This window comes from Notechis scutatus, chromosome 3 (assembly GCF_049901735.1).
Source record: "Notechis scutatus isolate UNSWTSFEM ecotype Mainland chromosome 3, rNotScu1.2, whole genome shotgun sequence".
NCBI classification, from domain to species: Eukaryota; Metazoa; Chordata; class Lepidosauria; order Squamata; family Elapidae; genus Notechis; species Notechis scutatus.
The window spans coordinates 3,343,399-3,369,853 of NC_142011.1; the positions used below are offsets into that span (position 1 = coordinate 3,343,399).

At 50.2% G+C, this 26,455-nt stretch overlaps 1 protein-coding gene across 3 annotated transcripts in view; it reads left to right on the forward strand.

Annotated features, from left to right (window-relative positions):
• Positions 1–23,420, forward strand: part of BCL2L1 (BCL2 like 1) — a 65,764-nt gene extending 42,344 nt beyond the window's left edge. For 2 of the 3 annotated variants that reach the window (XM_087962399.1, XM_087962400.1), the window contains exon 3: positions 22,551–22,824. In XM_087962399.1, the coding sequence (XP_087818525.1) occupies positions 22,551–22,676 (126 nt within the window). In that variant the 3' untranslated portion in view covers positions 22,677–22,824. Of the gene's footprint in view, positions 1–22,550 lie in introns of all 3 variants that reach the window. The other variant, XM_087962398.1, reaches the window with a different exon arrangement.
• Positions 23,421–26,455: the final 3,035 nt, after the last annotated feature.

The window sequence follows — 26,455 nt, forward strand, 5'->3', positions numbered from 1 at the left end:
CCTGCAACTATTCTTCTTATGTTTTAGCCTCCAGTCCCCTTAATCCTCTTTGTTGCTCTTCTCTGCACTCTTTCCAGAGTCTCAACATTTATTTATTTTTTGTAAATGTGGCGACCAAAACTGGATGCAAATAGTCCCGTGATGGTGAACCTATGGCACACTGGCCAGAGGTGGCATGCTGAGCCCTCTCTGTGGGCATATGCTCTTCTAGTTTCTGGCGTGGGCATGCGCCTCGCCCAGCTGGTCTTTGGTTTCCGGCACTCTTGTACACGCGCCCGCATCCCAGTTTGGGCACTTGGTGCCGAAAAGGTTTGCCACCCCTGCTATAATAGTCCAAGCGTGTGGCCTTACCCAGGCCTTATAACGTGGTACGAATGCTTCCCGTGGATCTTGATTCTATCCTGTTGCCAAAGGCGTGAGGAGTCTGGCGGTGGGCGATGTGCCCATGAGGGTCTCTGGATAGCTCCCTGGGGTCTGGCGCCTCTCCCTCCACCACCACCCCCTCTCTCTCTGCCCCTCCCTTCAGCTATTGTCTCTCTGGCCAAGGACAAAGGATGGGAAGTCTCTTCAGGAAGCAGGGAGGGAAAGCCCTGGAGGAGGAAAAGAAAAAAAAGAGTTGTCCTTAAAGCGATCTTGTTTTGCACAATCCGGATCGTCCCTTGAAGCGGAGCCCTCGGGGGCCGGAGTGGGAGTCACACACTCTGGCAGATATTTATAGAATTATGTCAAATAATGGGATTCTTTCTCCTGCTTTTCCGGGCTTGGAAAATAAATGGACATGCCCTGAAGTTCCGAAAGTGAGCCTGCCCTCTAGAGTGGGAGAAATTGTGCTTTGTGTACTCCGATGGTGTGTTGTGTTGCTCAGAACCGGGAAAGCACGGTTGGGTGTGTGTGTGCGGGGGGGAGACTGATCACCAGGCGACGTTGGGCTGGTTGCGTCGGTCGCATTGGTGGGGTTGAGAAAGCAACGTTTCTCAACCTTGACCATTGGAAGTTTTGGCAGTGTTAATTCAGCGCCAGAAAAAATAAACCCAGATGGCTGACGCTTCATTTAACATCTTTGTAAACATCATAATAAGATTTTACAAACCAGTGGTAGATTTCTCCAACATGGAGCAAACTCAGACAGAAACATGTTGCAAGTTCAGAGCACAGCTCCAGTCTTCAGCAAGCAGGTTAGTTTCTCTTTTACTTTAGTTCAGCAAGCAAGCAAGAGAAGAGAAGCAGTTTCATCTTCAGTAGACAGACTCAGAGCTCCACATAGCGTCAGAGCTGCAGAGCTTACTATAGAGCCACGCCTAGGCTCCTTCCAGTTTCAGTTTCCAAACAGTCCTCGTAGTTGCTATGCCTATTCATCGGCTGGCCTTGTTACCAGGCTCTATTCCAGTTCATGAATAGACTCTGGCGGACTTCAACTCCCAGAATCCCACAGCCAGCAAAGGATTCTGGGAGTTGAAGTCCACTCCATCTCATTGAGAAGCGTTGGTCCATCCTGTCCAGATACAGGCAGTCTTTGGCTTACGGACACAATTGACCCCCCCACCCCCACCCCCAAAAAATGTCCCTTTGCTAAGCCAGACCGTCGTTAAAACAAGTTTTCGCCCCGTTTTGACGGCCTTTCTTGCCAGCGTTGTTAAGTGAATCATGGACACAATCAAGTCACTCACGTGGTTGCTTAAGTGAATCTGGCTCCCCCATTAACTTTCTTCATCACAATTAGGTCTCAAAAACGAGATCGCCGCATCCGTCATAAGCACCTGCCAGTGGCCAGGCGTCTTAATTTTGACCAGTTGGGGATGGCTACAATGGTTGTAAGTGTGAAAAACGGACCTAAGTCACTTTTTCCAGGGCCGTTGTAACTTTGGACGGTTGCTAAACAAACTGTTGTAAGTCGAGGACTTACAAAAACATATTTGCACAAAGCCCGTTCTTCGACAGAGCAATTTAGACTATATGTTTTATTTTTATTCATGAACATTTTGAATACAGTGTATTGTCAAGGTGTGTCATTTACAAAATATCAGGAAGAATACAAACTGAGATATTGGCATATATAATGATAGTATAACAGTGTCGTTTTAACTACATTTCTCTTTATATTACCTTCTTTATAGTTCTATTAATTATATCAACCTACTATTATAAACCTATTTATTATTATAATAAATAATAAACCTATTTATTATTATAAACCCTCTTGGCCACTTTAATTCATACATAACAGTAATCCTTCTTCGCCTCTTTTCTACCTCTTATCTCTAACCACTCATAAAACCTTTTTCATGTGAGGTAATATTCCATGTCTTCTTTCTCCTTTATTTTTAATGTCAATCTATCTATCCCTGCCCAGTCTAGTTATCTTCTGAATTAGGTCCTCACCTGATGGGGTGTTCACATTTTTTCCAATATTGTGCAAATACAGTCCTTGCAGCTGTCAGTACATGCAAAACTAAATATACAGTCCCTTTTTGTCAGGATTCTGGCAGTTCCCCCCATTTAAATCATGAGTCTCGAGCCAAACTCCCAAAACTTACAAAGGATTTATTGGGAGTTAACATGTCCGGCGCTGCCTGGGGGTGCAGCCAACCCTGAGATACATCATTCATTGTCACCCTTGACCCTGGTTTTCCCTCCACCCTTCTGGGTGTATCATAATTCCTATTCTCCAATGGGACACCTCCATAGCCCAGATCAGGCTCTCCAGCGAGAATTTTGCAAGGCAGAAACTTCAGTCACCTAGTTACTATCTTTGAAAACATTTATGGAATGCACTTTCAGGTTTGCACTGCTGCACTGATCTATCCCCTCCTTTTCTCTTGGCAACTCCAAAAAGACCATGGAAATACGTTATGAGTTGACACTTTTATCATAACCCTCCGGTATTATAACATTCTTCGACAGAGCATTTAGGACAGGGGTCTCCAACTTTGGCAACTTTGAGACGTGTAGACTTTCAGAATTCCTCAGCCACCTTTCTGGAAATTGAAGTCCACAAGTTGCCAAGGTTGGAGACCCCCTGATTTAGGAAGCTGGGATGAGGGTTAGTCACTTCATCAAATGCATAAGGCACAAGATGATGCTCAACTTAGGTACAGGGGAGGGAGGCAGCATAGCATCTTCCAATATTTGAGGGGCTGCCCCAGAGAGGAGGAAGGGGGTCAAGCTATTTTCTAAAGCACTTTTGAAGGCCAGACAAGCAAATAATGGATGGAAACGGAACAAGGAGAGATTCAACCTGGAAATAAGGAGGACATTTTTTCTGACAGTGAGAACCATCAACCCATGGAACAGAAGTTGCCCTCGGAAGTTGTGGGAGCTTCATCCCTGGAGGCTTTCAAGAAGAGACTGGACTGCCATTTGTCGGGGATGGTGTAGTAGGATCTCTTGCTTGGGCGGGGGGGTAGGACTACATGACCTCTAAGGTCCCTTCCCATTCTGTTACAGGTATTCCTCAACGAGCATGATGGAGCCCAACATTTCTGTGGCTAGTTGAGATATTTGTTAAGCAAATTTTGCCCCATTTCACAAGCTTTCTCGCCACCATTATTAAGCGAATCACTTGCAGTTGTTAGGTTAGTGACACGGTGGTGAAGTTGAACCTGGCCTCCCCACTTCTGACTTCGCTTGTCAGAAGGTCGCCAAAGGGGTTCATATGACCCTGGGGACACTACGGCTGTCATAAATACAAGACAGTTTGCAAAGTGTTCCGAATTTTGATCCAGGGAGGTTGTAAGGGTGAAAAACCGGTCCCGAGTCCCTTGTTTTTCCGTGCTGTTGTAACTCTGAAGCCGTCGCTTCAATGAACCTCCGTAAATCGAGGACCGCCTGTCCTCCGTTGTTAATGTAAGTCTCTGGATCCAAACATCCGTTTCTTCTCCTTCTTTCGCCTCTTTGAAAGGGAGGGAGGAGAAGACACAGCATCAACGCATCCCTTATATTTAAAGAAAGAAAGAAAGGAACACAGATTTGCTTTGGTTATTCTAGTTCCTACCCCTGTTTAAACAAAGCAGCTTTCAAAATAGAAAAAAATAAAAATAAGGCCCAGGCATCTGGAGAGCTCCAACTTGGGGAAGGCTGCATTGTCTCCCCATTGTCTCCCTCCCAGCTCTTTGCTGTTTACATCACTAACAAAACAGCTGTTCTGCCTGCCTCATAATGGCCCCACTGTCTGAATTTGCCCTCCGGACCAAGATAATCCACAGCTTTGGAAGCCCTTCCGTTGCTTCGTCCCCATTTTATTCCCCAAATCTGGAAAGGATCCCTCCAGATTTCAGCTCCCCTCACCCCACCCATCTCCGCCAGGAGCCCCCTTTCCTAGCAGGAGGCTAATCCTCATCAAATTGGAAGGGCCTTCAATGTTATGGGAATCTTCTTCACTAAAATTGAATTGGAGGAGGAGGAGGAGGAGGAGGAGAACGCCGGGGTCCTCGGTGCTCTCTGAGCTGGGTTGTTTCCTTGCAGACGTTTCACGACCCGACTAGGGAACATCATCCGTGCTAGAAGGGAGGAGGGTTTCGTTTCGTTTCCTTCGTTGTCGTGGCACCTCGTACAACGAAATTAAAATGCCATCTTCAGTGTACATTATGACTATGGAAATAAACACAAACACACATCCTTCGCATTCTATGCAATTGAATTGAAAACCCCCTGATATTGCACTCATGTTGCACTACTCAGTAGAATTCAGTAGAGTTCCTGGCCTGGGATAGAAGCTGTTTTGCAGCCTGTTTGTCCTTGTTTTTGTTATTATCCTGCACCAAGGAGGAAGAGGAGGAGGACGCTGGGGTCTTTGGTGCTCTCTGAGCTGGGTTGTTTCCTTGCAGACGTTTCATGACCCAGCTAGGGAACATCATCAGTGCTAGAAGGAAGGAGGGTTTGCAGGGAAGAAGGAGGAGGAGGAGGGGATTTGGAGGAGGAGGAAGAGTGGGGGAAGAGGAGAACTTGGTGCTCCCTGAGCTTTCTGTTTCCTTGCAGACGTTTCATGACCCAACTAAAAACATCATCAATGCTAGAGTGGGGTTTGCAGGGAGGAGGAGGAGGAGGAAGAGGAGGAGGAGGACTGTGGGGTCCCTGCTGCTCTCTGAGCTGGGTGATTTTCTTGCAGATGTTTCATGACCCAACTAGGTAACATCAGTAGTAGAAGGGAGTAGGGTTTGCGAAGAGGAAGAGGAGGAGGAAGTAGAGGCGGAGAAGGATTGTGGGGTCCTTGGTGGTTTTCTTGCAGACCTTTCATGACCCAACTAGGGAGCATCATCAAGTGCTAGAAGGGAGGAGCATTTGCAGAGAGGACTCCGTGGTCCTTGGTGCTCTCTGAGCTCGATTGTTTCCTTGCAGATGTTTCATGACCCAACTAGGTGACCTCATCAGTGCTAGACAGGCGTGGGGTTTGCAGAGTGGAGGAGGAGGAGGAGGAGAACTGTGGAATCCTTCATACTGGTTTCCTTGCAGACGTTTCATGACCCAACTAGGGAACATCATCAGTGCTCATGGGGGTTGGGGGGAGTCGGTGGGAGATTCCTGCTGTGGCAGGAAAAGTCACCCCACCAGATCTGTCTGTTTCTCCCTCCCTCCCTCCCTCCCCAACTGCCCTCAACTGTGGGAAAATCCCAGTGACACCCAGGTCTGCGTTTCCCTGTTTTGTAAAGCCATTTCTTGCTTTATTTCCAATTCATCCCCTCCTTCCCAATCTGGAAGGATCCTCAAAATTATACCACCACCACCACCACCACCACCCAAAAAAAACCAAATGACAATTTCTCCAGATTTCTTCGGCATCTGCAGAGCCTCCCTAATCCAACGGAAGGATCTCGCCCATCCTCTTTAATTATTCTCCTCCCAAATCAAATCAAATCATCCTCCCCGCCGTTTGCTTCTTTCCCCCTTCGTTGCATTTATTTTTTATTTTTTTCCCCCCAGTCCCAGGGCTTGCCGCAATTTTTCCCCGGCTGCAGCTTCTTCCACCGTTTATATAGGTCACGTTAATCAAGTTTCTGAGCCGTTTTTATTCCCTTTCCCATAACGAGCCTCTGGTTGCAACGGGGAAGAAAAGCGCATCGGCGCACGGAAAGGAGCAACCCACCCCCCCGCACACACACGCACACGTTTGGTGCAGCATGATGCGCCCTTGGCTAGTATTGCAGAGGTTCTTCCTTTATTAGGAAATCTCCCTTCCTTCCTTGGAAACGCATCATTCTTTCTCCTGTAGAAGAGCTAAAAGATCAATTGTCCCGAGGATCTCCGTTCTCGCCTTCCTTCTGGACGTCACGCGAACCTTCTCGGTTTTTCGCGATGAGCTTGAAGGCCTTTAAATTTGAAATTCAGACTAGAGCTGGAGGGCACCTTGGAGGTCTTCTAGTCCAGCCCCCCCTCCCCCCCCCCACTTGAGCAGGACACCCTATGCCCGTGATGGCAAACCTATGGCACGCAAAGCCATTTGTGCCGGCACACCAGCTGCAGGCAAACTTACCTCCCTGCGCACGTGCGCGCCTCGCCGCTGATTTTTCGGCTGGTTTGAGGCCTTTTTCGGCTTCCCAAAGGCTTGAGGAAGGCTTCTGCAGGCTGAAAATTAGGCCCGTTTCATCACTTCCTGTTTCTCCGGAAATACCGAAAGCGACGAAACAGGGCTGGATTTCGGCCTACAAAGCTTGTAGAAGCCTGCAGAAGCCTCCCTCAAGCCTTTGGGAGGGCGAAAAAGGCCTCAAACCAGCCGAAAATCAGCTGTGAAGTGCAGTGCAGGTAAGGGGACAGCGGGGGGGTGGAGTGGGGATTGTGTGCGCGTGTATAGAGGGTGGGGGGGTCGCGCATTGCCTTCTGGGTGCACAATTTTTGGCAAAGGAGCCCCCAAGAGGTTGGACACCACTGCCCTATGCCAATTCTTAAAAAGTCTCCGCTGATGGAGCACCCAGAACGCCTCCTACTGATTGATTGGGGATTCTAGAATAACAGAGTTGGAAGGGACCTTGGAGGTCTTCTAGTCCAGCCCCCTGCACCAAGCAGGAAACCCTAAAAGGTCCCAGACAAAACACCTCCAGTCTGAAGAAGCTTCTTGGATGAGAAGAGAAACGTCTTCGAAAGAAAAACCAAAAAGTCCAGTTGCCTTTTGGGGAAAAAAATCTCCATATACACCTCAGACAAATGGCGCTTCTTTAAAGAACCTCCAGGGATGAAGCACCCACAACTTCAAGTGGCAAGCAGTCCCACTGGTGAATTGCCCTCCCTTTTTAGGAAGTTTCTCCTTAATTCCAAGCTGCTTGTCTCCTGGATTAGTTTCCATCCATTAAATCCCTAGTCCTTCTCTTCATTAGACTACTCAAATTCAGAATCGAGCTGGAAGGGGCCTTGGAGGTCTTCTAGTCCAGCCCCCTGCACCAAGCAGGAGGCCCTATAACATTCCAGACCCGACAGCTATCTAGCCTCTTTAAAAACTCCAGTGATGCAGCATTCACAACTTCTGGAGGCAAACTGTTCCACTAAATAACAGAATAACGTGGGTTGGAAGGGAACCTTGAAGGTCCTCTAGTCCAGCCCCCTGCCCAAGCAGGAGGCTCTTAGGCCGGGGGTATCAAACTCAATTTCATTGAGGGCCGGGATGGGCACGGCCAGCTCGACGTCACTCGTGTCGGGCTCCATTTCTGGCTGCGACAGCCTCCTGCAGCCCCCTGCCAGCGAAAACAGAAGCAAATCAAATCAGAATAGAGCTGCCAGGGACCTTGGAGGTCTTCTAGTCCAACCCCCACTGCCCAATACAATTTCAGACAGATGGCTATCCATTCTCTTCTTAAAAACCTCCAGGGATGGAGCACCCACAACTTCTGGTGGCAAGCAGTTCCTCTGGTTAATTGTCCTCCCTGTTAGGAAGTTTCTCCTAAATTCCAGGTTTAGTTTCCATCTCTTTGTTTCTCGTCCTGCCCTCCGGTGCTTTGGAGAACAATTTGACCCCCTTCTTCTTCGGGGCAGCCCCTTCCTACGTTCTTCCTGCTCTGCCTCCTCAAACAGAGGACTTTACACGGGCTGCTCCTCTATGAGTTTGGTATCTTTCCACACATGTGGAGTAGGCACGTCTGCAGAGCAGTTACATCAGCTCCTTGGCATCCACTCAGGCTTTCCTAAGAAGGGCTATTTACGACTTGGCGGAAGTCAGACGTGTTTATTTCCCCATACAGAGTCAGGCCCTTGTGGATGACACACGGCGAGCGGTGATGCAATGAACGGCCTTGTTTCGAGGCTGGCGTCGCGGCCCACAACGGTGTTGTTTACTTCACACCAGCTTTTTAATCACAGATGGGAAAGCAAAAAAATAATAATAATAAGTCATTGGCCCCAAGAGTTCACGGGGAAGAAGCGAGACAGGGTTTGCGTTTCCCAACGTCGGGTCCTTTAAGATGGGTGGACCTCAATCCCCCCAGAGTTACTAATAATACCACTTGATCAAAACCTTAGTAAGGCCACTGCTGGAATCCTGCAACCGATTTAGTCACCATGCTACACAAAAAGAGATGCTGAGGCTTTGGAGGAAGTTCAGAGAAGAGCAACTAAGAGGATCAACGGCCTGGAGATTAAAATATAAGAAGAATGGCTGCAGGTTTTGGGTGTGGCCAGGCTAGAGAAAAGAAGAATTAGGGGTGACATGACAGCAGGGTCCCATATTTGAGGGGCTGCCCCAAAGAAGAGGGGGTCAAATTATTCTCCAAAGCCCCTAAAGGCAGGACAAGAAGCAACGGATGGAAACTAATCAAGGAGAGAAGCAACCTGGAATTCAGGAGAAATTTCCTAACAGTGAGGACAATTAACCAGTGGAATTGTTTGCCACTAGAAGTTTATGAGTGTTTCATCATTGGATGTTTTTAAGAAGAGCCTAGACAGCCACTTATCTGAAATTCCTGCTTGAGCAGGTGGGGGCTAGACTAGAAGACCTCCAAGGTCCCTCCCAGCTCTGTTCTGTGTTATTCTATTCCATTCCCTTTGAAAGTAGCTATTGGGGCTAGCAGAGATTTCATAATGCACCAGAAAAGGGAATCTAAAGTGCTGTTTCTCAAGCCATTTCGAGATGTGTGGATTTCAAACCTCAGAATTCCCCAGCCAGGCTTGCTCAAAGAACATACAATAATAGAATTGGGCCTCGGAGGTCTTCTAGTCCAGCCCCCTGCCCGAGCAGGAGACCCTCTATCATTTCAGACAAATGGCGGTCCAGTCTCTTCTTAAAAGCCTCCAGTGGTGGAGACCCCAGACCTTCTGGAGGCCCCGGTTCATTGCTCTCCCTCCGTTAGGAAATCTCTCCTTAATTCCCGGTCGCTTCTCTCCTTGGTTAGTTTTCATCCACGGTTTCTTCTCTTGGTTTCTTCTCTTGCCTGTTGGCGCTTTAGAAAATAGTTCGACATCCACACACCCCCTCAGAGCGCTCATAAATTAAGAGGGACAGTGGCTACTCGATAGAAAAATGGCTTTCTCAATTTTTTCATTAACTTCATTGATTTTTTTTTTCCTGCAAAGAAGCAAAAAAAAAAAAAAAAATCTGCATTTTGGATAGACTTCCTGTCTAAAATAATAGCTGTTGGAACCAAAAAGAGGAGAAGGATTAAGTTCTCTCTGGCCATTTGGTTGCACTGCAAGATGCAGCCATTGATATTCATTCATTCTCTCTCTCTCTCTCTCTCTCTCTCTCTCTCTCTCTCTCTCTCTCTCTCTCTCTCTCTCTCTCTCTCTCTCTCTCCCTCCCTCCCTCCCTCCCTCCCTCCCCTCCCTCTCCTTCCCTCTCCCTCTCCCTCTCTCTCCTTCCCTCCCTCTCTCTCTCCCTCCCTCTCTCCCCCTCTCTCTCCTTCCCTCCCTCCCTCCCTCCCTCTCTCTCTCTCTCTCTCTCTTTCTTCTTGTAGACATTTAATGGCCGAACTAGGGCTAGAAAGTAATTGGGATTGCAGAGGAGGAGGAGGACTTGAGACTTTCAAGAAGAGACTGGACTGCCATTTGTCAGAAATGGTGTAGGGTCCCCCGCTTGGGCGGAGGGTTGGACTAGATGACCTACAAGGTCCCTTCCAACTCTTGATTGTCTGTTATCCGACTATGGGGTCCATGGTGCTCTCTGAGCTTGGTGGTTTCCTTGTAGACGTTTCATGACCCAACTAGGTAATACAATCAGGGCTAGAAGGGAGTGGAGATTGCCAAGAGGGAGGAGAACAGGAGGAGAAGGGACGAGGAAGAGGAGGAGGAGGACTCCGAGGGCCTTGGTGTTCTCTGAGCTTGGTGGTTTTGTAGCAGACGTTTCATTACCCAACCAGGTAACATCATCGGCGCTAGAAGGAAGTGGTTTTGCTTTCTGTGTAAGCGTGGTGGTTTTCCCTGTCAGTGGGAGTGATGAGTAAACCCCAACTAGCAATCAGAAGGCCCAGGGTGAAAAAACATGAGCGGATGACGACAAGAGTTCATCGTAATTTCAACTGGAAAGGACGTTGAGCAACTATGGTGAGCATCCTATACCAAAGCCCAGTTCCAAAAACACCAGAGAATTCCTGGAGAGCTTGGCATGGAGACAAATCTGCCATCAACAGGCACACAAAGATAAACAACATCTGCCAGCCATTTAAAAGGCCAGTCAAAAAGCTAACAAGCTCCTCACTAGCAGTCAACACCCAGATAAGCAGAGATTAACACTAAGCTTGCATTGGTGATGTTCCCTAGCTGGGTCATGAAACGTCTGCAGGAAAACAACCAAGCTCAGAGAGGACCAAGGGCCCTACAATCCTCCTTCCCCTCCTCCATTTCTGCTCTTCCTCCTCCTCCTCCTCATCATCATCCCTTTAATCCCTCCTCCTTTCTAGCACTGATGATGTTCCCTAGTTGGGTCATGAAACATCTGCAAGAAAGCCACTAGGTTCAGAGTCCACCAAGGACCCCAACAATCATTCTCCCCTCCTCCTTCTCCCATCTTCCTTTCCTCCTCCACTTCCTCTTCCATTTCTCCTCCTCTTCCTCCTCCTCCACTTCTCCTGCTCCTCCTCTTCTTCTTCTTCTTCTTCTTCTTCTTCTTCTTCTTCTTCTTCTTCTTCTTCTTCTTCTTCTTCTCTTCCTCTTCCTCTTCCTCTTCCTCCTCCTCTTCCTCTTCCAACCCCTCCTCCCTGCAAACCCTTATCCCTTCTAGCACTGATGATGTTCCCTAGTTGGGCCATGAAACATCTGCAAGAAAACAGCCAAGGTCAAAGAGCACCAAGGACCCGTATGACAAACCCATACTTGACAAAAATGAAAAGTTCAGTGCCTCCTGTAAAATAGGCAGAAGCAATTAAGTAGCTACTCAACTGTACTGTATAACAGAATAAAATAACCGAATAACAAAGTTGGAAGGGACCTTGGAGGTCTTCTAGTCCAACCCCCTGCCCAGGCTAGAAATCCTTTTTTTTAAATTATGTTTTTATTTAATTTTTTTATATAGAACAAATCATTCCATTTCAACCGTGCGTCGACTTGGGTACATGTTTCAATTATTTAAACATTATAAATGATATTCTTATCAAATCTAACAATACATCAATGTTCCCATATATATTCCCACATACATAATAATATCACACATTCATAAATTTGCTTAAATTTCTCTAATTGCTCTATAAACACATCAAATCTTTTTTAGGTTGTTCCATTCTCTATCCATTGATAAAACATATTCCATACCGTGTAATATTCAGTGTCTTCTTTTTCTTTCATTTCTAGTGTCAATCTATTCATTTCTGCACATTCAAATATTTTTTTGAAATATTTTCCCCCTATCGACTATTTTATCACTCTTCCAATTTTGGGCAAAAAATCCAGGCTAGGAATCCTGACTACACCATTCGAGTCAAATGGCTATCCAATCTCTTCTTTAAAATCTTCCCGTGCTGGAGGAGCATTTACAACCTCTGCAGGTAAGATGTTCCACTGATGAATTGTCCTCACTATCAAGAAGTTTCTCCTTAATTCCAAGTTGCTTCTTTCCTTGATTACTTTCCATCTGTTGCTTCTTGTCCTGCCTTCACAGGTGCTTTGGATAATAAACGGACCCCTTCTTCTCTATGACAGCACCTCAAATATTGGAAGGTTGCTATCATGTCCCCCTTAAATCTTTATTTCATTAAATACCCAAGTCCTGCAACCGTTCTTTACATGTTTCAGCCTCCAGCCCCCCGTAATCCTCTTCGTTGCTCCTCTCTTGCACTCTTTCCAGAGCCTCCCCGTGTCTCTTTTACAAATAGGGTGGCCAAAACTGGAGGCAGCACTCCAGGTGTGGCCTCACTAAGGCTTTGCAAAGCGGGACTAATTTAAGACAGTTGCAGCCTCTGGCCGTGCCTGCAAGAGGGAAAATCCGTGCAAGGGATGATTTTACACAGGGCTCCCAAGAGCTGCTTTGCAAAACAAAAAAACACACAAAAAAACCCTTTTTCCTCTTGCGGAGCTGCGGGTTTCTCTCTCCGAAATCCAGAGAGCTTCAGTCTAGCGTGAGCATCCTCTTCCCAACATCTGCCTTTTCCTAGCCTAGCATCTCTGCTTTGTGGAAAGGTCTAAATCCCCCGCTTCCCCTTCCCGCTTTGTGGGAGGCAGGGCGGTCCTGCATGGTAGGTGGCCTGAAAATTTGGGGTGGTGCCTTCTGCCCCTCCCGTTGTTGGCTGGAATCCAGGCTAGGGAGGGGGACTGAGAGCAGCGTGGATGTTCCTTATCATCTCCTATCTCCAGTGGGTGGAAGGACACCTCCCTTCCTCGGAAAGGAGAGGCTCATTGTTTGATTTCCGCCTTCGCTTCGCTTCTTCGCTTGCAGGACGGGCCTTGCCAGGACGTGCACCTCCTAAGTTTGGTGGGACGTCTGTTCTGACCCCAAACTTTGTTCCAAGGAAACAAACCCCAAACGGAGGTAACAGCAGAACCTCTTAATGATTCTTTACGGATTCCGTTCCTTCCCGGTTAAAAGGCTGCTTCAAACCAATTAGCTCCGGTAAGAAAGAGCCTTGCCAAGGTTTTGCAAGGCTGCCAAGAACAACAGATAAAAAGTTACCAAGAAATATTTCAAACACAAAGGGTCTCCAAACCCCAGCCACGTTATTCCGAACGTCCACAAGGCTCGAGTGCAAAAACGTCGTTGCTTCCTGCAAAGAGCTCTGGTTTCTCAGCTGGCTTTTATCTCTTCAGGGAGGGGCCATTACCTTGCAGCCTTACTCATGAGTCGCCTGTGCTGCTGCTGCAGCTGCTCTTTCCTTCGAGCATCCCTGCGCACACACACACTGGGCACAGGCTCCTCGGGGGCCTCTTCCTCACTGCTGCCAGCCTCCACAACCTCCGAAGGCAGCACCCCACTCCCTGATGGTCCTGGCCCCATCCCTGCATCCCATGCAGGCCCCTCATCTGAGTCCTCGCTCTCCGAGACCTCAGCCATCCTCACCTGCTGCCAGCGAACCACAACAATGTCCAATTTCCACACACACACACACACAGTTAAGGGGCTGCCACAAAGAAGAGGGGGTCCACCTATTCTCCAAAGCCCCTGAAGGCAGGGCAAGAAGCAATGGATGGAAATTAATCAAGGAGAGAAGCAACCTGGAATTTAGGAGAAACTTTCTGACAGTGGAAACAATTAACCAGTGGAATGACTTACAGTCAGAAGTTGTAGATGCTTCGTCACTGGAGGTTTTTTAAGAAGAAGAGACTGGGCAGTCTCTGAAATGTGTCTAAAATGACACGGGGTCTCCTGCTTGAGCTGGACTAGATGACCTCCAAGGCTCCTTCCAGCTCTTATTCTATTCTGATTCTGCCATGAGAAGTCAGGTCAAGAGCCCAAGGCCAACCCACTCTTCAAAAGTGGGTCCGTTAATGGCTTAAAAATCAGGCTGCTGCAAGCAGCCTTTTGCAAACCCCAAGAGGAGGGGGTCCCCAAACTCGGCCCCTTTAAGACTTGTGGACTTCAACTCCCAGAATTCCCCGGCCAGCGCCTTTAAAGTGGCCACGACCGAGAAGCAGAATGTAGCAGAATGGCCTTTGAATCTTGGGGAGCCGCCCTCCAAGATATTTCTCTGTTCTTTCGGCAGCGGAAATCAAGCCCCATTCCAGTCGGGTCCGATATTTGGGTGGCTGATCGGATCCCAGATTCGAAGGGGGTGGGGGAGAAATCGGCCTTGCAAATCGGACTTTGGGGCTCCCGGACCAGAACCAAGAAAAGGAAGCCTTGACTGTGAAGAGTTTCCCAGGGAGCCAATATTTCTGTATTTTAATCCAACTGGCCGCCCAGCTAAACTAAGCTGAATCGCCTCGGGAAGTTGTGAATGCTCCAATGCTAAAGGGACCTTGGAGGTCTTCTAGTCCAGCCCCCTCCCTCAAGCAGGAGACCCTATGCGATTTCAGACAAGTGGCTGTCCAGGCTCTTTTTATTAAAAAAAACCTCCAGGGATAGGGAGCACGCACAACTCCTGGTGGCAAGCAGTTCCACTGGCTAATGAGGAAGTTTCTCCCTTCATTCTAGGTCGCTTCTCTCTCCTTCATGAGTTTCAATTAGTTTCAATTTGATTAGGCAGCTCAGGCGAAGGAGATCTCTTGACTTCTGTAGGTGTTCGACTCCGCTTGGCCACAAGTTGAGGTGCTGGTCGCAAATTAACAGTGGGTCCCGTTGAAGGACCGTCGCAGTCGAAGCCGCTTGGTCGGGTACAACCCGGGCGGTTGCGGTTAGTTTGGTGGGACTGAGTCCCCACTCCACCATGAGTCCTTGAAGGGATGACACAGATATCACCCCTCCTGTTATCAGCTTCCGGAGATAATTAATAGCATCCGTTAAATAGAATATTAGTATCTCGTTAAACTGTGGGGTCCTTGGTGCTCTCTGAGCTTGGTGGTTTTCTTGCAGACGTTTCATGACCCAGCTAGGTTATATCATCAGTGCTAGAAGGGTTTGCAGGGAGGAGGACTGTGGGGTCCTTGGAGTTCTCTGAGCTTGATGCTTTTCTTGCAGACGTTTCATGACCCAACTAGGGAACCTCATCAGTGCTAGAAGGGAGGGGAGAGGAGGAGAAGGAAGGAAGGAAGGAAGGAAGGAAGGAAGGAAGGAAGGAAGGAAGGAAGGAGGAAGAGAGAGAGAGAGAGAGAGAGAGAGAGAGAGAGAAAGAAAGAAAGAAAGAAAGAAAGAAAGAAAGAAAGAAAGAAAGAAAGAAAGAAAGAAAGAAAGAAAGAAAGAGAAAAGAAAGAAAGAAAGAAAGAAAAAAAAGAAAGAAAGAAAGAAAGAAAGAATGAAAGAAAGAAAGAAAGAAAGAAAGAAAGAAAGACAGACTGTGGGGTCCTTGGTGCTCTCTGAGCTTGGCTGTTTTCTTGCAGACCTTTCATGACCCAACTAGGGAACCTCATCAGTGCTAGAAGGGTGTTAGGTTTGCAGAGAGGAGCCGAGGCAGGTGGTGCTGTATTTAAGAAGAGATTCGACAGCCATTTGACTGGGATAATATAGCATCTCCTGCTTGAGCCAAGGGCTGGACTAGAAGACCTCCATGGTCTCCCCCCCAAATTCTTTTATACTATTATTCAGTGGGACAGCCTGACTCTAGAACATGTGGGGGCTCCATCACTGGAGATTTTTCAAAACCACAGACCCCGCCACCCTTTTGACCAAGATACTATAAATTGCCCTGCCTTCACCCAGAGGTTAGACTAGAAGACCTCCAAGGTCCCTTCCCCCCACACATACAATTTGGGGGCTGCTTAAATGGGGCAGGTTGGGGTTGTTCTGACACCGAGAATTTCTGTGCTGAAAGTGAATTTGATCGTCCCAAAACATCACAAGGGGAATCATGAGCTAGGCCATGTGCTCTTGTGCGTGTGTCTTCACTGGCCACGGGTGGGGCCTGCATGTGACCCAGAGATGGGTGGCCATGGGTTGCAGCATGAGGAGCTCAAGATCAGCAATGAATGAGGCAGCAGGCTTAGCGTTGGCCAATCTTGGCTAATCCTAAGGAGGCCTTCATCTCCCTCCTTCCTTCCCCCTCCTGTCTCTCTTCTTTCCTTCCTTCCTTCCTTCCTTCCTTCCTTCCTTCCTTCCTTCCTTCTTCCTTCCTTCTTCCTTCCTCCTCCTGTCTCTCTTTTCTCCTTCTCCTTCCTTCCTTCCTTCTCCTGTCTCTCTTCTCTCCTTCTCCTTCCTTCCTTCCTTCCTCCTCCTGTCTCTCTTCTCTCTTCTCTTCCTTCCTTCCTTCCTCCTCCTGTCTCTCTTCTCTCCTTCTCCTTCCTTCCTTCCTTCCTTCCTTCCTTCCTTCCTTCCTTCCTTCCTTCCTTCCTTCCTTCCTTCCTTCCTTCCTTCCAGAACGGCGTGGCCCCGCTGATCTGGATTTTCAAATAAAGCCGGAAGAGGATACAGATTAGATATACAGATTAACAGAGTTGGAAGGGGCCCCGGAGGTCATATAGTCCGATCCCCACCTCTCCACCCCGCCCAAGCAGGAAAGACCCTACACCATTTCTGACAGGTGGCCGTCCAGTCTCTTCTTGAAAGCCTCCAGGGATGAAGCTCCCACCACTTCTGAATAGCAGAATCGTAATAGAGCTGGAAGGGACCTTGGAGGTCATCTAGTCCAACCCCCCTCCCAAGCGAGAGACCCTACACCATTTCTGAAAGAGGGCAGTCCAGTCTCTTCTTGAAAGCCTCCAGGGATGAAGCTCCCACAACTTCGAGGGCAATTTCTGTTCCATGGGTTGATTGCTCTCACTGTCGGAAAGTTTCTCCTTGTTTCCAGGTTGAATCTCTCCTTGTTCAGTTTCCATCCATTATTCCTTGTCTGGCCTACAGGCGTTTTAGAAAATAGCTTGACCCCCTCCTCCTCCCTGGGGCAGCCCCTCAAATATTGGAAAGCTGTTCTCCTGTCTCCCGTGGTCCTTCTCTTCACTAGACTAGACATACCCAAATCCTGCAACCATTCATCGTATGTTTTAGCCTCCAGTCCCCTCATCATCCTGGTTGCTCTTCTCTGCCCTCTTTCTAGAGTCTCAACGTCTTTTTTGTAGTGTGGTGACCCAAACTGGATGCAGTACTCGAGGTGTGGCCTTACTAAGGCTTTACAGAGTGGTATTATTAGTACCTCCCTTGATCTCAATTGTATCCCTCTGTAAATGCAACTTAGGTTCGCATTGGCTTTTTTGGCAGCTGGCGCACATGGCTAGCTCCTATTTAAGTGGTTGTCCACTAAGACTCTGAGGTGATGGGCAGAGCCAGAATGAGAGACTTGGAAGGGACCCTGGAGATCTTCTAGTCCAACCCCATACCATTTCAGCCAGACCCAGCAGGATTGGCCAAGGCAGAAAATCTCTTCCCCCATCCAGGGACCCCTAGATGTGTTTAACTACAGCGCCCATCGCACCCATGAATCTCTCCCTGATCAGTTTCTATCCGTTATTATTCCTTGTCTGGCCTTCAGGTGCCTAGGAAAATAGCTCGACCCCCTCTTCTTTGTGGCAGCCCCTCAAATATTGGCAGACTGCTCTCCTGTCACCCCTGGTCCTTCTCTTCCCTAGGCTAGCCATATGCTTTCAAAATAAGCTTTTAAAGGGATGCTTTAAAAGGGTGAAATTGGGGGTCCCTACCTCAAATAGGCTAGAATTGGGGTCTCCAACCCCTGGGCCATGGACCGGCACCGGTCCAAGGCCTGCCAAGAACTGGGCCAGGCAACATGCAAAGCCCCATTCGCACAGGTACAGGATCCAGACTGCACATGAAACCATGCCCTCCACGGGTCACGGAAAAACTTGCCCACCCCAGACCTGGTGCCTGGCATCCGAAAGTTTGGGGCACTGCTGGGTTAGGAGACTAGAGGCTAAAACACGTGAGGAATGGTTGCAGGAATTGGGTCTGTCTAGTTTAATGAAGGAAAGGACCAGGGGTGACAGGATAGCATCTTCCAAAGTTTGAGGGGTCAATTTATTCTCCAAAGCACCAGAAGGCAGGAGAAGAAACAATGGATGGAAACTAACCAAGGAGAGAAGCAACCTGGAATTAAGGAAAAACTTGCTAACAGTGAGGACAATGAACCAGTGGAACTGCTTGCCACCAGAAGTTGTGGGTGCTCCATCCCTGGAGGTTTTAAAGAAGAGACTGGACAGCCATTGGTTTGAAATGGTGTCAAAGCCTGCTGCTTGAGCAGGGGGTTGGACTAGAGGACCTCCAGGGTCCCTTCCAAGTCTGTGATGCTGTTAAAAGCCTTGTCCTCTCCATGCATCGTTCCCCTGTTCCTAAAGATCAGCTGATTGCCTTCCATGGGGTGGCCCCAAACTCAGAGAGCTGTCAGTCATCCTGCATGGCAGGGGTCCCCAAACTTGGCTGTGCCGGCTGAGGAATTCTGGGAGTTTGAAGTCCACAAGTCTTCAGGTTGCCAAGTTTGGAGCTTTCTGCTCTATGGTCTTTTTCTGCCCTTCCCCCATTTGGCCCTCCTGAAGGGGAGGGGAAGTCATGGGCCTGAATCTTGGGTTGGGAGGGGGAATTTGTCCTTCCGCACGCTTGGCAGCTAAGTTCTCCTTTCTCTCACTGCAGCCTGGTGGTGAAACTCAGCCTTTGCCAGGAGCCCTTCCTCCTCCTCCTCCTCCTCCTCCTCCTCCTCCTCCTCCTCCTCCTCCTCCTCCTCCTCCTCTTCTTCTTCTTCTTCTTCTTCTTCTTCTTCTTCTTCTTCTTCTTCTTCTTCTTTTCCTCTTCCCCTTCTCCTCCTCCTCCTCCTCCTCCTCCTCCTCCTCCTCTTCTTCTTCTTCTTTCCTCCTCCTCTTCCTCTTCTTCTTCTTCTTCTCTCCTCCTCCTCCTCCTCCTCTTCTTCTTCTTCTTCTTTTCCTGTTCCTCTTCCCGTTCTCCTCCTCCTCCTCCTCCTCCTCCTCCTCCTCTTCTTCTTCTTCTTCTTCTTCTCCTCCTCCTCCTCCTCCTCTTTCCTCTTCCTCTTCTTCTTCTCCTCCTCCTCCTCCTCCTCCTCCTCTTCTTCTTCTTTTCCCCTTCTTCTCCTCCTCCTCCTCCTCCTCCTCTTCTTCTCCTCCTCCCTCCTCCTCCTCCTCCTCCTCCTCCTCCTCCTCCTCCTCCTCTTCTTCTTCTTCTTCTTCTTCCTTCTTCCTCTTCTTCTTCTCTTCTCCTCCTCCTCCTCCTCCTCCTCCTCTCCTCCTCCTCCTCTTCTTCTTCTTCTTCTTCTCCTCCTCCTCCTCTTCTTCTTCTTTTCCTCTTCCTCTTCCTCTTCCCCTTCTCCTCCCTCCTCCTCCTCCTCCTCCTCCTCCTCCTCCTCCTCTTCTTCTTCTCCTCCTCCTCTCCTCCTCCTCTCCTCCTCCTCCTCCTCCTCCTCCTCCTCCTCCTCCTCCTCCTCCTCCTCCTCCTCCTTTCCCCCTCCACAGTCAGTCTTGTGCCTCTGAGCATCTCCGGGCTGGGCAGGACCCCCTCTCTCCTCTCTGCTCCTTCCTCTGGGCACCCCAGAAGTTCTGGAGGGGGTGCCGGTTTTGGAGAGCGGGAGGTTGGGTTGGAAAACACGGCTTTCTTGGTGCTGGCTCCGTTGCTCCCCACGCACCTTTGGCGCTGGGACCCTGACCCTGGTGGGGAAGCATCCGGGGCAATACCCGGAGTCGCTGTGAGCCTTCACGGACCTCACCAGAATCCAGAGAGTTCCAACGTCCGTCGTTGGGATGTTCATAGCCATGCATGGAAAAGGAACGTTATGCCCGCGAATCACGTTGCGGCAGAAGCTTTTCGGGTACTGGAGTGAGAAACGCTTTGGGAAGAAGGGGGAAGTGAGGGGCTCTGGGCTGGAGGAGTTTTAAAGCCTGAGGGTTTTTTATTAGTCTGGATCTAATCTTGTACGATTTTATATGTTTATAATTGGTGTTGTGTTTCTAGTTTTACTATATTGTAAGCTGCCCGGTCTTGAACACTGAGATGGGGGCGTAGGGAGGAGGGGAAGGAAGGAAGGAAGGAAGGAAGGAAGGAAGGAAGGAAGGAAGGAAGGAAGGAAGGAAGGAAGGAAGGAAGGAAGGAAGGAAGGGATGCAGAGAAGAGAGAAGGGAAGAGAAAAAGAAAAGGTAGGAAAGAGGAATGGAGAACAAGAGGAGGGGAAGGGAGGGTAGAGGGGAAGGAAGGAAAAAAGGAAGGAAGGAAGGAAGGAAAGGTTTAATGCAGAAGGAAGGAAAAATACCAATTTTTGAGGGAAGGAGAGAAGGAAGGAAGGAAAGTTTTAATCCAGAAAGGAGGGAAAATACTGATTTTGAGGGAGGGAGGGGAGGGAAGGAAGAAGGAAGGAATGCTTAATGTAGGAAAAATATTGATTTTGAGGGAGGGAGAGAAGAAAGGAAAGGAAGGAAGGAAAGTTTTAATGCAGAAAGGAGGGAAAAATACCGATTTTGGGGGAGGGAAGGAAGGAATGCTTTAATGTAGAAGGAAGGAAAACCCGATTTTGAGGGAAGGAAGGAAAGTTTTAATGCAGAAGGAAGGAAAAAATTCTGATTTTGAGGGAAGGAGAGAAGGAAGGAAGGAAAGTTTTAATGCAGAAAGGAGGAAAAATACTGATTTTTGAGGGAGGGAAGGAAGGAACGCTTAATGTAGAAGGAAGGAAAAAAATATTGATTTTGAGGGAGGGAGAGAAGGAAGGAAAGTTTTAATGCAGAAAGGAAGGAAAATACTGGTTTTGAGGGAGGGAAGGAAGGAAGGCTTATGTAGAAGGAAGGAAAAAATACTGAATTTGAGGGAGGGAAGGAAAGAGAGAGAGGGACAGACACCAAGGGATATGAAATCAGTGGGATCTTGGAAGGCTTGGGGGGAGAAAAGGCAGAAAACCCTGGGTGGGGGGCTTGGTCTGCTGCCCCACCCTCAGAAGGACAGAACTGGGCCCCAAAGGGCCCCACTCTTGGCCTTGAACGAACCAAAAGAAAATCCCACCGGCCTATTTTTAAGATGGCGACCTGGACAGGTGTGAATTTAGTGGCAGGTTTGCTGTTTAGGTGAAAACCCTTGATTTTTTTTTTAAATACTTTTTGGCTGCCTGGGGCCCTTCAGCAGAACGGCTGACCGCTCCCTCCCCCCCAATGTCCAGCATCATTTGGGGTGTTTTTTTCTGTTTTTTTTTTTTTTTTAAATTAAAAAAAAAGTCCTTTTCCGTCCCTGCCAGACAGGAAACATGGCGTCCCTGCACAAATTTATCCCCTTTATTAGACGCTCCTGTCATCCAATCACCGGAGCTCCTCTCTCTCTCTCTCTCTCTCTCTCTCTCTCTGGGCGACCGTTGAGATAAATTAAAAACATAAAATACAAGCCGCAAAAACGATAAGGGGGAAAAGGAAAAAGAGAAAAGGAAAAAACCACCAGCAGCCCTGAAAAGCGAGCGAAATCCCCAAGAAAATTGAGCCTTTTGGGGCGGGGGCTGGCGGGAAGCCCAGCCGGATTCTCGGGCTGCTTTGAACCGACGGCAGGGATGTGTCGCTAGGCGAGGCTCTCCGGGGAGGCCCTGTCAGGAATGGAGCGTTGCTCCACAAACTCCTCCTTCCCTCCGGGACCTCCTGTCAGCCCGCACCAGTCGCTGTGAAACTGAGAGAAAGCGGCTTTGACGGCCACTTGGGTTTGGCGGTTCAGGCACCAGGCGAGAAACCAGGCGTCTGGGAGTTCTAGTCCCGCCTTTGCCCTGAAAGCCAATTGGCTGACTTTGGGCCAATCCCCAGGAGACAGGGAGATCTAATGCTCCCTTAGATATGAAAGCTGGTTGGGTGACTCTGGGCCAATCACCAGGAATCCGTGAGTTCTAGTACCGCCTTAGGCATGAAAGTCGGCTGGGTGACTTTGGGCCAATCACCAGGAGATGGTGAGTTCTAGTCCCGCCTTAGGCAGGAAAGCCAATTGGGTGACTTTGGGCCAATCCCCAGGAGACGGGGAGGTCTAATCCCGCCTTTGGCCTGAAAGCCAATTGGGTGACTCTGGGACAATCATCAGAAGATGGTGAGTTTCTAGTTCTACCTTAGCCATGAAAGCTGGCTGGGTGAATTTGAACCAATCACCAGGAGACAGTGACTTCTAGTCCCACCTTAAGCATGACTCTTGGCCAATCAATAATCAGGAGTCGGTGAGTTCTAGTCCCGCCTTAGGCATGAAAGCCGGTTGGCTGACTTTGGGCCAATCACCAGGAGACACTGAGTTCTAGTACCGCCTCAGGCAGGAAAGTCGGCTGGGTGACTTTCAGCCAATCACCAGAAGACTGGGAGTTCTAGTCCCGCCTTACGCTCCGAAGCCAGCCTTTCTCAGCCTTGACAACCCAGGCTGGCTGGGGAATTCTGGGAGTTGAAGTCCGCGCCTCTGAAAGCTCCTGCGATTGGGAAGCTCTGTCTCTGGAGGAAGCCGGGATGGAGGGCAGACATCCCGCATGGCCTGAATGATGCGCTTGAAGGTTCCCCAGTGAGATGCTTCGGTGTCCGTGACCTACACCGTTGGCTCGTGTGTGTGTGTGTGTGTGTGCGCCCCTGGGGTTGAACTAGAAGACCTCCAAGGTCCCTTCCCACCCTGGTTATTCTCTCTCCCGTGTTTTAAGCGTCCGGCCTCACCTTCCTCTTCCTCTTCTTCCTCCTCCTCCTCGCAGGAGCGTTTTGTGGATCTCTACGGGAACGACGCGGCCGCCAAGAGCCGGAAGGGCCAGGAGCGCTTCAACAAGTGGCTGTGGACGGGGGCCACCGTGGCCGGCGTGGTCCTCCTGGGCTCCTGCTGAGCCGCAAATAGCTAGAGACTGACCAGCTGACCGACCGACCGACCGACCGACAGCACCCATCTCGGCCGCCGCCCGGCCCCAGCACTCTTCGGCCTCGCGATCATTCCAGGGGGGAGGAGGAGAGGGGGAACCTCTGGGTTGCAAGCCCCCCCCCTTAACCCCAGGCAACAGACCCTCCCTCCCTCCCTCCCTCCCTCCCTCCCTCCCTCCAAGCAACTCACAGACCTCTTCCTGGTGCCTCCTGCCAACACCATGCCTCCCTCAACCCCCCCAGCCGCCCCCCACAAAGGACCCACAGTCTCTGGCTGTCCCATGAGCAGACCCTTGGCTGGGTTGGAGGGGGCTCCGATCCCACACACACACACACACATACTGATCCTCCAAGCCCCCCTCCCCCGTTTCCATCTCAAAACAGAGTCACTTCTGCAAATGGTGCAAATTAATGTCGTTAATAATCTCCTTGCCTGGGTCCCCCTGGGGAGAAAACCGGGGGTGTTTGCTTCAGGGAGGGAGGGGCTGCTCCACCCACCCTTCCCATCACACACACACACACACACACACACACACACACACCTGGCGAGTTTGAGAGAAAAAAACACAGCTCGGCTTCCACCCCAACCCGCCCACACCGTTAAAAAGTGGGTCTCGGATTTTTCCTCCCCGTCTCTTCTTTCCCACCTGGAACGCCCTGACAACTACACAGCCTATGCTCCTGAGACCGCAGGAGGCGGATGGGGAGAGGGATTCCTTCCCATGTGTGGGTGTGTGCAGAGGTTTTGCTGGTTGGGGGGAGGAAAAGAGAAAGGGGTACGAGGCACACACTGCGCCTCGCCACTATCTGGTGCCGGAAGGCTGCGCTAATAGCTGGTCGATGGAGGGCGAAGGAAGGCTAGGCTGCCACCACCCACCCACCCACCTCGCTCAGCCCTTGCGTGGCCCGGGGGGTGACCCAGGGGGCTGGCTAAGGATGCCCCCTGCCCATTTCGGGGCGGGGGGTGTGTGTGGCTGTTGAGGAAAGGGTGCCCGCTTCTACTTGCCTGGCCAACTTTGGGAAGGCTGCTCAGCCAATCCGGCTCTGCCTTCCACCCTTACTGGGCCAAGGATGGCCGCTGGGCACCCTCTCTTATCAGAACAGACCCCCCCCCCCTTAAAGCAGACAATACCCCCCAAAATAGCCTCTTTGCCCTGGGAAGGAATCCTAGATTCTCCAGTGCTTGGGGGGTCTTCGGGAAGGGGCTTAGCATCCGTTGCTAATTGCCCCTCCGGGGAGCTTCCTGGCCGTTTGCCCAAAGATATTCCAGGAAGAGGGGGCATCCGGCAAGGGGGGGCTTTTGGATGGGGGAAGGTCGGGGGCAGGAGCGTGGAGGAGAAGGGGAGGGCGCCCCATGCCTGGGGCGTGGAGGAGGTGAAAGCAGCGGGGGGCAGGGAGAGGGGGCAGGGCAGTTTGTGTGGGGGTGTGGGGTTGGTTAAGGGGGCTGCCCTTCTTTTTTGGAGGTTTTGCCTGCCAGGGGTTAGGTCAGGGGAGAGTCGGGGAGGGGCCTGAGGATTTGGGGGAGGGGGTAGCAGGTGTCGTGGGAGGGGCAGGTGGAGCTGTGCCGGGGGGGGGGGCGAGCTAGCGAGAGACGTGATGTGGGGGTCTGCATCTCCCTTGGGCTCTGCAGCAGCCATGGGCCTTTTGGGGGAGGGGGGGTCTTTCTTGGCGCCCCTATTTGGGTCTTTTGGGGAGGGGGGGTGCTCTTTTCCCACCAGGTAGCCCAGCCTTCCTCCACAAGGGGCTCCATCCCACCCCACTCGCCCCCCCCCACCCCGGCACAGATTCAAATGACAGCCCCCTTCCTCCCAAATCCTCCCTGGCCTCCCCTCCCTCCCTCCCCCTCCCCTATAAAAAGCCCCAGGGTGCCCTTGCAGGTGGCCTCCCTCCCTCCCTCCCCCCCCCCCAAGATATACAACGAGATCAGCTGTATATATTGAAGACTTAGTTTTTAATTCAGTTGTGAATACAATAATACTATTTTTGTTAACTGTATGTCTGTATTTATGTGTTTTGGCTGTGCTTGCCCTCCCCCCCCGTGCCCCCATTTAACCCCCCCATTGCAAAGGCAGCCTGTCAGGTGGGTTGGGGGTCCCAGCCTGGAAAGAGCTCAGCTTCTGCCCCCACCCACCCCCACCTTTCCCCCCAGCCTGCCGGTCCCTGGTCTCCAAGGCCTCCGACGATTCCCCCGTATTAGAGAAGAGAAGCAAAAAAAAACGAAGGTGAATTTGAAGACGGATAATAAAAACAAACAAAAAAAAAACTGGTGTTCGAGCTGAGCTTCCTCGTCTGGTTCTTGGGTTCCACTTCCTTCCTTTCTCCAGGGCGGGCGGTGGGCTTCGCGGGTTTAGAGGTGAACAGAGTGGGAGGGGACCTTGGAGGTCATCTAGTCCAACCCCCTTTGCCCAAGCGAGAGACCCTACGCCGTTTCTGACAGGTGGGCAGTCGAGTCTCTTCTTGAAAAGCCTCCAGGGATGAAGCCCCCACCACTTCTGAATAACAGAATAGTAATAGAGTTGGAAGGGACCTTGGAGGTCATCTAGTCCAACCCACACCCAAGCAGGAGACCCTACACCGTTTCTGACAGGTGGCCGTCCAGTCTCTTCTGGAAAGCCTCCAGGGATGAAGCCCCCACAACTTCTGAATAACAGAATAGTAATAAGAGTTGGAAGGGACCTTGGAGGTCATCTAGTCCAACCCACACCCAAGCAGGAGACCCTACACTGTTTCTGACAGGTGGGAGTCCAGTCTCTTCTGGAAAGCCTCCAGGGATGAAGCCCCCACCACTTCTGAATAACAGAATAGTAATAGAGTTGGAAGGGACCTTAGAGGTCATCTAGTCCAACCCCCACCCAAGCAGGAGACCCTACACCGTTTCTGGCAGGTGGCCGTCCAGTCTCTTCTGGAAAGCCTCCAGGGATGAAGCCCCCACCACTTCTGAATAACAGAATAGTAATAGAGTTGGAAGGGACCTTAGAGGTCATCTAGTCCAACCCCCACCCAAGCAGGAGACCCTACACCGTTTCTGACAGGTGGCCGTCCAGTCTCTTCTGGAAAGCCTCCAGGGATGAAGCCCCCACAACTTCTGAATAACAGAATAGTAATAAGAGTTGGAAGGGACCTTGGAGGTCATCTAGTCCAACCCACACCCAAGCAGGAGACCCTACACCGTTTCTGACAGGTGGGAGTCCAGTCTCTTCTGGAAAGCCTCCAGGGATGAAGCCCCCACCACTTCTGAATAACAGAATAGTAATAGAGTTGGAAGGGACCTTAGAGGTCATCTAGTCCAACCCCACCCAAGCAGGAGACCCTACACCGTTTCTGGCAGGTGGCCGTCCAGTCTCTTCTGGAAAGCCTCCAGGGATGAAGCCCCCACCACTTCCGAATAACAGAATAGTAATAGAGTTGGAAGGGACCTTGGAGGTCATCTAGTCCAACCCTCCCATCCAAACAGGAGACCCTACGTCAGGGATGGGATTCAACCGGTGTTACTACTGGTCCGGTGACTACGTTTTGCTGCGCGCAGGTGTAAAAAAAACATTAAACTCTGCCGCCTGGACAGCTGAAAAGCGCAGCGTTTGAAAAGCCACTTTTTTCCCCTGCTTTTTCAACCTCAGCTGTGCCGCGCAAAGCAGCGGAGGTTGAAAAAGCAGGAAATAAAGGACAGGTAAGAGCCCAGGCGGGCGGGTGGGCCAAACTGCAGCAAACACAGAACGTCTCTTGTCTCCTCTGGATTTTCTGCCATTGA